Source organism: Colletotrichum navitas, assembly GCF_030913465.1.
Source record: "Colletotrichum navitas strain CBS 125086 chromosome Unknown LY79scaffold_27, whole genome shotgun sequence".
Classification (NCBI taxonomy): Eukaryota; Fungi; Ascomycota; class Sordariomycetes; order Glomerellales; family Glomerellaceae; genus Colletotrichum; species Colletotrichum navitas.
The window spans coordinates 421,862-433,448 of record NW_026850573.1 but is presented as its reverse complement, the minus strand read 5'-3'; the positions used below and the strand labels follow the sequence as shown (position 1 = coordinate 433,448).

The following is an 11,587-nucleotide window of genomic DNA, read 5'->3' as shown; positions in this document are numbered from 1 at the left end:
AAAGATATAGATAAAGAGATAGGTTATATAAATATAATAAGAAATAATAAAAACAATAAGATATAAGATAATAAGCACTTAAAAAAGAAAATAGGTTATATAAACTATATAGATTAATAGTAGTTAAATCTATTTAACGTAGGTATATACCTCTAATAGCTATAGCTAAAGAAAAAATACACCTAAACAAGATAGTATAAGCCTACCTTTACTAAGTAAATAGATAAATAAATTTATAGTAGTATATAACTATAAAAAGTGTAATACTTTTGCTCTTCTTGTTTTTATTACGTTTTTAGGCTTTTTAGGAAAAATAAGAGCACTAGTAACTTTTACTACACAAGAAAGTTACTAATGTTAGTATATAGGTAATATAGCTAAAGGCAGTAGGTTATATAATACACTGCCTACTAGTAGAATCCTTACTTTTGCCTATATATAAGGGTACTACTACACTTATACTCCTACTTTACCTTGTTAACTAGTTAACTATTAATAACTATAAATTTAACTACTTTTTCTTAACCTTTATAATATTATAAGATATAGGATCCTATTAATTAGCTAGTAAAAACTAATAATTACAAAGGTAAAAACCTACTAGTAAGTAACTTATAACTACTATTATAAAGAAAATCTTTAGATAAATTTATTAACCTTTAACCTTTGCCTATTAATATTATTACTTAATAATAGTAACTTTAGATTAATTAGTATATAAATAGATAATATAATTAGCCTTATAGATAGTAAATTCTCTACTTATAAAGAGAAGAAGCTTAAGAAGGCTACTTTTATAGTAAAACCTAAGTAGTTACTTATAACTAATAACTTTATTACTTTTAATAGTAGTATATTATCTATTATTACTAACAGTAAGCTTACCTTTTACTAGAAAGGCTAAGGTAAAAAGCTCTAACTTATTAATAAGAAATTACCTACTACTTAGTAAGATTATATCTAGTAATACGCCTATAGTGTATATATTACTTCTATTTATTAACCTAAAGCTTACTTTAACTATTTAGTTATTACTTAATACTAATTACCTATAGTAAAGGAGATTAAAGCTTTAAACTACTATATTAAATAGTAAATTAGTAACCTTAACTATAGCCTATAATTCTTACTAATTAACCTTATAACTACTAAGCTCTTTATATTTATTAATAGCTTATTTATAAATAACTATAACTTTACCTCTTAACTTAGCTTTATTATAGTTTTTATTAATAAATAAATCATTAAGTAACTTACTACTAATAGTAAAAGCTTTAAGTTAACTAGTAATATTATTTACTTTAGTTTAATAAAGTATAAGAGAGTTATATATAGTATACTTACCTCTAAGGTCTATAGGATAGTTACTAGCGCTAACGTTACTTATATAATTAGTACTACTCTTATAATAATTACTAACTACCTTAAACTACTATAAATACCTATAATACTTTATACTAACTTATACTTACTTTATAAGTGCCTTATAAAGCTTAGTACTATAAAAGAAAAGTAACTTATAATAGATATTATAGCCCTTTACTAGTTATATAAATACTATAAAATTTTTAAAATATAGTAGATTTATAGTAGTAATAACCTAGTAGATAGGTTTATAAAGTTATTACTAAATAATATATTAAAAAAGCTAGTTAGTAATAGGTAGTTAGAGATATAGATAAATAAATAGGTTTCTTATATATAATAGACTATATAAGCAAAAAGTATTAAATACTTTTTAGCTTTTTGTTTTTATTATGTTTTTTAGCTATTCTTTTAGATATAAATAATAGGGGATTTCTAGCACTATAGAAAGTTACTAGTGTTATAATATTAACTATTATAGATAAATATTAGAGTTATTAGGTTAACCCTAATAACTTATTACTAGTAAATCCTTAGATATTTAGCTATAGATTCTCCAAGGATTTGTAGGCAATAAGTTGGTTATTTAACTAACTAACCTACAATAATTATCCTTCTTTTCTTTACGCATAATAGAGAACCACAGTTACCCCTATTATTCGTCAATTGCCACTAATACGTACGGTTAACTGTATCAACCTATCCCTTGGTGTTACCAACAGGATCATCAACATCTTGAAAAAAATGTGGCATTGTGTCTAGTTCGACCACAACCATAGATAGGGCCACTGCATTCCTTGATGCCTCAGGCTGACTGAGACCGGCATGGTTGTCCGCAATCCCGCAAGCTGCATTTTGTAGGCAGCCCAAACCATCGACCATGCGCCCATGGGTTGGCCGAAGCTGTTAGCATGTGAGGTTCACTATCAAGAGCAAGAAGCCAGGTGGGGCCGGAGACGGCCGCAAGCAAGTCTGTTGCTCACGACATACGGCCATTCGCTAGACCCGAGGTCCAAGGAAGAGAATGTTGCAGGCCGTCGTCGGGTTTGAACAGAGTCTCGTTGGAACACGTCAGATAGCGCATCCGGGGCATACCACCTGAACACGATGAAAAGTGAAGCAGCGTTGAGGCGTCTACCTCGCTGACCGCCTCTCTGTCTGTGAGCGACGGCATGACAGCGCCCCTCTGCTTTGCAACTCCACGCCTAGGAATTTGTAACTCACCGTCGTGGCCTTTCCAGGGTTAGCCATTGTTGAATGGTAGTCTGAGTGCTTTGCAAGTCCAGCACCCCGCAGGGTGCAAAGAACGGTATTAGGCTAGTCGTCGTTTGGCGCGCGGGGGTTGATGAGGTACTTGGCTACGTGGGTGCCATGATACCAACAATTTCCCCAGCCATCTAGGCAGAAGGAATCTTTGCAGATATCCGCATCGGGACTCCGATACCCATCCTCAAGACGTCCAATAGGCTAAGCAGCGGCTGGCGGGGTTCCCCCGCCAAGCCGCACTCTTCCCCACTGCTGAGTGACTATTATCCGAAAAAGGCAATTTCCGCTTGACTACCTGGAGGGGACTGACATGCGTCTGCTGGTACGCCCGGCCGCTATTCCCCGGCCACACGATTGGCGATCATCCACTTGGGGTCCGAATTATTTTCTGAGCCACGGCGGCCCGAGCTTGGGAGGATAAATCATGAAAGATAGTTTTTGGGGGGGTTACAAGAGTCATGCCACCAAAAAATCCTCAGTCCTCAGCACGGGCGGTCTGTTCCGGGCCGAGTTCTAATGTTGCCGAGAAAGAAAAGAGTCCCTTATCCGACCTCGGAGTCCGGCACTTAGCCAATGATCATTTCACCTTCACCAGATTTTCATTATACGTACACAAAGCGATAGTATTGCGGTGTTTGATGCCGCCATGGATCGAAACCAGGTTTATTGACATCGTCATCGATGTTCCAATTAGCAGGCAGCTCTAATAAATCCGTCGTCCCCCAGCTTCCCGTACGGCTCGCATGCTGCCGTTCAAGACCAAGACAATGTCTAATGGCACAGTTGCCGCCGCGACATCCTTCCGTCGTCATGGCCAACCCAGTCGATTCCCAACGACCAATGCCGGGGAGGCAATAAAAACTTAATCCCTGATTTCGGTCTAGGGCTTTGGGACTGGAGGCTCCTGTCTTGGTTGCCTAGTTCCAGCCCTATGCAGGAACTTCGTGGGCACGAGTGTAGGGGTATTCAACACCAAACGCAGAGCTGTTCGTTCTGACATTGTTTCGATTTGGCGGACCTCAAGTCCTGACATCGCCAGGACGGAAAGGAAAGGTGTAGAGCAACCAAGGCGTGTGTCGCTGGCACATTCTAGAGCCTCTCGAGTCCGGCCTCGGCCTGGGCCAGCACTGAAGGAAATCCGATCCTTTTACTCATGTCGATGGCCTGTTGAAACCGTTTCCTAGCATCTTCCTTCTTTCCTAGCATGGCAGCGATATCGCCCATGTTTGCCAATGCCACGGCACATGCCTCGTCGCACTCTTCTGTTCGCTCGTCGCCCGTGATATCCTTGGAGTGCGAGTAAGCGTTGCGAGCCCAATTCTTGGCAGCTTCCAGGAACCCGGCACGATCCGTTGGCATGTCAGGACTGACCATCGCGTTGGAAGTCGTAGGTGCGTTGGGAATGACCTCCAGTGGAGTCTGAAGAGGATGCTGCGCAAAGGCCGCAGCCAGGTTGTTCACTAGACGATGCGTCAGTAACGTCCAAGTATGCGTTTTGGGGGCATCGCTCAGAATAGTTTAAGGCGAAGCGGCATCAACCTACTAATTGTAACTCGATGACAGGGGCTGTCGCAGAGACGTAATGCTTGGAAGAACAGTGGCACTGCCAAATGGAACTGAGACTTGGACTCGTAGTGTTGAGCCAGGGCTGTGACGCAACGTCAGTACAATGTCAGCAGAGGCTTCATAGCGTCACAGTATCGGCTGGTAGATGATAACGCACATTCCATGGCTCCTCCGATCTCCTCTGGACTCATCCAGGGGCCCTCTTCCTTCTTGACACCTTCCTCATGGCGCCGCCGTGACTCCTTCAAGGCAGTCTCGACAGCCCACGCCAAGCGAGCCTGGGCGTTCTCTGGCTCCATAACATGCTCATCAGAGTATAGAACACCAAGTTTGGTGCTGGTGCCAACAGCTTTGGCAAGCAAACGGGTGCGTTTGTGCCATAAATCCTCAGCAGCCTTCTCTTCATCATCTTCTGCGATGGTTGGACGTTGACCTGCAGGCGGTAACGTGACAGTAGGCGGCTTTCCTGACTTGTCTGCTGTTCCGTCTGCGTTGGACTTCTCCATCCATTCTACCCACTTGAGGCAGTCTCTTAGCACTGAATTCAACACAGTGATGGCTCCTTGGTAGTTGCCAATCTTCTCAAGCCAAGCGGCTGTCTGGATCCTAATGCCCAAGACGTCGTCAGAGAACGGATCTAGCTGAAGCTCGTTGCACTGCTCCAAGGCTTGCTTGTAGTATTTCCTTGCCAGGTTCGGGTCGGGGCTGATGTTGGTGTAGTATAGTGCTCGACGGAGAGACTTTGCGATCGGCTTGGGGTACTTGGTAAATTGTCGGGCCATGAAGTAGTCGAAATAGAGCTTGACAATATAGATGGATATACCTGCCAAACCTGCGAAACTTGAGAGTGAGCGAGTCAGCAGCGCAGTTCAGAGTTGATGACAATGATGGACAACTTACATAGCTAGGGCTAGTACAAGCTCTTCAGGGCTCTCTTTGAACATCTTCTTCAATCCTTGCGGTTTCATTGAAGTCAAAAGTGAGCGGAAAGACATTAATCTCCAAAGCTGGCGTGCTTGTGGTGGTGGTGGAGGCTTAGCCGGTGGGTTAGATTTCTCGGGGCCATTGTAGGACGAGTTCGATGTGCTCTGCTGCCTCCGCTGATTGTGTCTACACACAACGGTAGCGCTCGAAAGAGTGTCGGCTCGTAGTGTTGCGCAGGACGCGGTGAACGGTTTGATGATTTGACGGCGGCACGGGTCAATGGTCCGTAATGCCGCGATGCGCGACGCTGCCATTGTCGAGATGTACCGAATACAGGAATAGTGTTAAGAGTTTAAAGGCGTGCAGTGCAGGATTGGTCGTTGGACAAGTTTCGTCGATGCTATCTGTGCTGGTGGTATATGTGCGATTATTGTCAGTGAGTGACGTATTGCCACGAAATTTAATTGAAGATCAGAGCTCTTGCTATTGTGGGTCTGTGTCACAATGCGCAGCGAATCAAAAAAGACATTTAGTCCGAGGCTCATCCGGCCATGCCGCAGGAGCCGCCCCCCACCTGGATCGTGGGGAAGCTTGAGCATCAGAGTCGAGCTTCTTTCCCCTCCATTCACCGTCCTTGTAAGAGAAGAAAAATATTCACAACCCTGCAACTTGTATCTGACGCCTCGAAATCTGCAACTCGATACCGATACTCCATATCATATATCTCTCATCAAAACCCAAGAAAATGGCCGGAAAATTCGAGCCCAAGGTCCCTGTCGAACTGGCTCCCCCCAAGGACGACCCTATCACCCTTGAGGAATTGGCAAAGGCCGATGGTAAGCTGTCTTCGCTTCCGTATCTTTGGTTGAAATGTCACCGTCATTTCATTTACTCCTCAAGCGATAACCGCCGAGCGGCTTGTACCTGGCTCTGGGTGGAGATACCTATGTGTGCGTGCGTTGGAGAGATCGTTCACTCATTGTGGTGGGCCCTCAACGATGGGGGCATGGCCGTCAAGGGTTGAATATATCAGTATTCTTTTAGCCATTGTGAAGGACTCGAAGCGATCCAAAATCGTGATCAGGTGTTAGGGCGCATACCATGTTGTTCACATGCAAATGTTCTCGCCAACTAAACTTACTCGATGCCGGTGACGCTAACAGCATCATAGGTTCGGATCCGAATGGGAAGACATACGTCGCGATCAAAGTAAGATCAAATGTATAAGAATCATTTAAGCGGCTTCTAACATATTGCCCCCCCAGGGTATTGTCTATGACGTGACGGGCAACAAGGCCTACCAACCAGGAGGTTCCTACAACGGTGAGTCCCAAAACTGCCCACAAAAGCCAAAGGTAGTACGAATACTGATATCTAAGTAGTCTTCGCTGGAAAAGATGCCTCCCGCGCTCTTGGTATGACCTCAACAAAGGCTGAGGATGTCAGCCCTGAGTGGCAGGACCTCCCTGATAAGGAGAAAGGTGTTCTCAACGACTGGATTACTTTCTTTTCGAAGCGTTACAATGTTGTAGGTCGTGTTGCAGGAGCTACAAACACGGAGTAAAGGGCAGAATGAAGGGAGGTCCGGTTCCGAAATAACGGAGAGCAAGCGGAAGTGATTAGGAACTAGAGCAGAATGGGATCTCAAATATTGCCTTCATTTGCTCATCTGAGTGTGATACGCTGCCGGGATGAAGTGTAGTCGTAACATATGTCGTGAGCTCATTCTGCGCCAGTGGTCTCAATCCAAAGCCCGCCAACCCCTCCTCATTCAGCCCCTCCTTGGAAAACACTAACATTAATTTCAATCATAGCATTGTGATTACACGTCACAGCCTTTTGGCAGCCGTCGTGCGTTTCGCAGACTATCATATCAAAGTTACTCAAGAACGATGTACCCCCGCGGCACTTCTCAACACATCGCTCTGTGTACGACAGCTGACGGTCATGCGATGCCACCGATGTTGTATGACGCTCCTACACTGGTTCATACTTGATGCTTGATGGACCATCGGCCTCGACTTTCCTTCCACAAATACCGGATTCAAGTGTAAATATCTAGCTGGACCGATGAGGGTCTCCATATTGGGTTCTACGATTGGAATCGGATATGAGTCACTGGATTCGATTTGAGGCGACCTGTTTACTAGTATCTGGATGAGTGACAAGTGACTAGTCTTGCGTCATATTCTGTTTTAGATGGGGAGTACCCAATGATTGAGCGCCTAAATCTAGACCTACTACTACGAGAACTTGGCATTGTTTCCATGAAGACGCTCCCCTTCTGGAGTTTCAGAGTGCCGTTCTGGTGACGCGTAGCCTTTCTGTTGTCCCGTTGTACAAAGGGTTGTTTCCATGCCGGTTTCCGTGTTTGCTATCCGGTCACACTGAGGTATAGGTTCACGAAGGCCTCGAAACTCGGAACTCAGGAAGGTACAGCTCTCTACATCAAACCCGAAACTGCCTAGCATATCGACCCGCAAATCTTCCAAGGAATAATACATAAATCACGATCGTAAGTAAACATTCGAGTGCACTTGTGAGCCTCATCACTCCAATCACTCGTTTTCTTTTACCCGAAGCCACGTAGTTAATGAGCCCTAGGATGCCCTTCAATCCAAGCTGAGCCAACCAAATTCATACATTCGCTCGACCCAGTGCCCTGTTGTTTAGCATAACTCATCCATTCACGAGACCGATGAGAAAATACATACCCGTACCCGCTTCTCACATCACTGCGTTTCAGGTTCATAATGATCACAGCATGTGTACCCAATGGTTGATGTGTACAAGAATCGAGAAACGTGTACCACAACTTTTGCCGCCTATCTTCCTGCTACAACCATAGAGCCGTACTGGCTTCTCGACCCAGACAAGAACAAGAGCTTTGCATATAGAGCGATCATAATTCCATAATACCTATTGTTCTAGGCCTATACCACTATTCTACGAAGCAGCGCTCGCAAAAGGGCCATATCACTACATGAACTGAGGCGCGGGTCGTATTACACTATTTGTCAAATATTGTTGAAATTTGTAATCATCTAATCAAGAAACCAACCATTCAGGTGTCAATCTGCGCAAACCAGGTTATTTTTCCATAAATAGAGAAATACAGGGAATATTGCCATCGTCGTGGACTAGCGCCGCCGCCCTTCGCTGCTGACCCCCTTGTCAATGACGCCGGCCCCGGCCGCCGATATGCCCCTCTCCGTTGAGCCCGGCGGCAAAACACGGATTCTTCTGGTCCCTCCAGGCCGACATGCAGTTATCGCACGGCACGCTTTGTCGCCACGAGTTGCGGAGAACCTTGACACCGAAGCATTGGTGGTTCGGGTCGTTGCGAGCGAAATGACAGTACGACTTCAGCCGTACAATCGAGTGGTTGCAGGTGAAGAGAAATTCCTCCCAGTCACACATGTTGCCAGAGTGAGCCGAGGGAAGTTCCGAGCGGTGCTGGTGAAGGGCCTTGAAAGAGCTGTCTTATCGTAGTCAGCTCTGGACAATGGACAGTCGGAGGGCATGAACGCTGTTCAGATACATACAGAAGCTACGTCTACTCGGTTTTGCGGATGTGTCTTCTCCGATAGAGTTTACTAGTTCTGGTCAATATATCTTGATAAAGGAAGTTTGTAGTAAATGGTGTCAGATGCTTTTTGGAACAATCATTGACAGTTGGCGTTTAGAAGTGAATCTCACCGTCAATGAAGCACACACTTCTGGGCTGTTGCCAGGCTTTTATAACATTTTTGTCTTGGGGATTCGGTTCACAGACCACGGTAATCACCATGGGGTTTCGAAGATCAATATGCAACTGATCGTAAAGAGCATTTTCGAGGACGACAAGACGCCTGGCCACATGGACGCAGCGTAAGTCCCTGGCTATCTTGTTGATGCTGTGCATCGATGAGATGTCGGTTTGCGAGAATGCCATGGAAACCTTGGCATGGTGTGGGGGCAACCTCGCTCAACACCTACCTCGTCCGGACTTCAGCAGCTCCTACATGAAGCTTAGTCCCGTACGTCTAAGGGGAGGGTGTTAACTGTGCATCCCCGGGAGAGGAGACTGCAGATTCCCTGCTCGGATGGTAGGTACGGATGTAAGAACTAGCATATTCCTCCCTTCGAGATTCATTGAAGCTTGGCTGTCGTCTCAAATCCGGTAATGGCAAGACGCAATGAGTATAATGAGAGAACTGTGTTGGCATTTTCACACTGAGAGCTGATTTTCGACCTTGGATCGGAAATGTCGGCTACCCCCTCCAGGGACACTCACTCCGTGTTCCGGCTCTTGAAGATGATGCATACTCCTGGTCTGAGTAAAGAAGCACCTTGCAAAGGCGACGGGTGTTAGTTTGCCCTTTGGAGGCTTGGTGCCAATAAGGACCAGTGCAGTACGAATTATTGCCTGGCTATGTCATAGATAATGCGCATCGTCCTCTGGAGGTTGGTTTAGTTACAGACCAACTGTTCATTTGGGCATACAGGGCCTTGACAGGTTAAGACGGCCGACTTCATCTTGCTCTCTCTCTCTAGGCTCGTCTGCAATTTGTAGGTCGTGTGTCACGATGGACATCAAATCCTATCGGCAGTGGGGAGTATCATTTCTGCACCATCCAATTGTTTGAGCCGTTAGTTCAGGACCCAAACCACTTGCATACTGCGGAGCGGCCCGATAGGCGGGTTTACCTAGCTCAGATGTAGGCTCGCTCCTTGGCGCAGAGCAAACACCGAATATTCTGCACACTGGACGAGGCAAATGCCCAAACCAAAGTTACGGCCGAACAGTTCCCTGGCCGTTGAAAAATTCTCACCATAGGGTGCCATTGAAAATGTAGAGTAGGCATGCCATAGCGCAGCGCGGATTCAAATGTCTATCGTGTAAGGACAAATATTGTGGCAAAAGAAGTACCCTCGTAAGATTGTGCAACAAGGGACAAGGCCCCGCTTGCCAGAACATCCGGCGGCCAAACGATGCAGATTCCCTCAAGTATAAGAGAGGTTGAACGAGGAAGAGGCCTTCAGAAGTGGGCCTGCAAGCACCGGAAAGGTTCAAATCCAGGGAGGGAGCGGGCCATCGGAGGACGACATTGGCGGAAATGATACATCGCATGCTGAGCTATGGTTGCTCGTCCAAGCAACTAGAAGTGGGATGATGATTGCGTTGTTATATCACATGAGAGGTGATCCAACAGGGTGTCGTGCGGGATTGCGCAACAAGTAGAAGGTGAAACCCGGCCGAGGGCGTGTATGCGAGCCTCACATTTCAAATGGGTTGAAAGTTTGGACTACATATTCACAGACCCTGTCAAGCCTACGACGGCTCAAATCTTACTCAGTTCTGTGGAACTCCTTGCAGTGGAAGGTGCCGCGGGCTCTAGAACTCGAAAGCGAGCAACATGATTGTGCCAGCTGAGATTGCTGTAGTAGTTAGAAATAGGGTGAAGACAAGCAAGCAAGCTAGTCGAGAACGACGTAAAGCTTCCTCTTCTGGCCATGCGCGAGTCTCATGGGATTGGCCTCGTTGAGGGTGACGTCGGCTCAAGGGTACCGAGACGAGTTGACGTGGCTCCCAGGTAGTTGGACCAGGTATCGCTCATATCTAGCCACCAAGGAATGTAACGCCCAATCAAGTCTTGATTTTCAACAGACAGGTAGCTGCGTATGTCCCGGGCGTTCGTTGGGGTGGTTGTTTTCGTCCTGTTGCTGGATGTCTTCAAAGGCAGATACCTAGGTAAGTTGTGTAACGAGACAACGGATGGAGCGTGCAGTGTAAGTGTAGTACTTGGTTAATTCAATGTTCTCTTTGAGAGCCGAGCGGTCGATGTTGGAAGTGGAAAAAATGCGACCCATTCTCCGGGTGTCTGGTTGCCTCGCTAGTCGCCTTGTATCGCTGCCTAGTGTCTTCCGGACGCTGATTGGCCGGGGCTGGGCGTCGACGTGTGCTACTCACCGAGAGTCGCCCCAAAAGCAAGGCGGACTAGCGGGTGGACTGCGCCCTCGACCTCATGGCTGCCTCATCTACTCCCCTAATGTGTGTTTGAGCCGCCCGCAATCGCTCCTCACTTTGCCTCGCATTAGTCACATCGAGCCCTCACCCCCTCCTTCCTTCCTTCTTCTTCACTGCTTCTTCCTCGTCCGGATAACTACAAGTCTTTTTCGCTTTCCTCCATGTCCACGTCGCCCGACTGAAACCTTCGGTTTTCTTCCATTTTGTCCTTGAGCCAGCAGTCTTTTCTCCTGGAAGACTTCGCCTGTCCGTTTGCCCATGTATTTCTAGTTCCGGGAGCCAGTCGTCCTCTTTCGGCCCCGACCGACCCACTGCGGACCGGCAACTCAACTGCATCAACCTTCCCTCTCAACTCGGACCATCCAGACTCCGCTTCGCTTTGACAAATCCTCTACAGGCAGTTGCCTTCTCCCCGGTCACATCGGCTTCAAGTCTCAAGCTTTAAAAGCCAAACAA

General features: G+C 46.0%; 3 protein-coding genes across 3 annotated transcripts; 1 reads left to right on the top strand and 2 right to left on the bottom strand.

The window, feature by feature from the left end:
• Positions 1–3,720: 3,720 nt before the first annotated feature.
• Positions 3,721–5,435, bottom strand: LY79DRAFT_514888 (TPR domain-containing protein; the record flags this gene model as incomplete). The annotated part of the gene is made up of 4 exons (XM_060554668.1): positions 3,721–4,091; positions 4,175–4,279; positions 4,355–5,037; positions 5,098–5,435. 4 exons carry the CDS (start codon positions 5,433–5,435, stop codon positions 3,721–3,723), a joined length of 1,497 nt encoding a protein of 498 aa, XP_060414555.1.
• A 275-nt stretch (positions 5,436–5,710) lies between these two features.
• LY79DRAFT_553197 (cytochrome b5-like Heme/Steroid binding domain-containing protein) lies at positions 5,711–6,845 on the top strand. Its single transcript, XM_060557760.1, has 4 exons — positions 5,711–5,957; positions 6,293–6,330; positions 6,387–6,444; positions 6,504–6,845. Exons 1-4 carry the CDS (start codon positions 5,867–5,869, stop codon positions 6,683–6,685), a joined length of 369 nt encoding a protein of 122 aa, XP_060414554.1. The 5' UTR covers positions 5,711–5,866; the 3' UTR covers positions 6,686–6,845.
• Positions 6,846–8,295: 1,450 nt separating this feature from the next.
• On the bottom strand, positions 8,296–8,541 carry LY79DRAFT_590063 (uncharacterized protein; the record flags this gene model as incomplete). The annotated part of the gene is made up of 1 exon (XM_060561100.1): positions 8,296–8,541. The coding sequence occupies one exon, from the start codon at positions 8,539–8,541 to the stop codon at positions 8,296–8,298; it is 246 nt and encodes an 81-aa protein (XP_060414553.1).
• Positions 8,542–11,587: the final 3,046 nt, after the last annotated feature.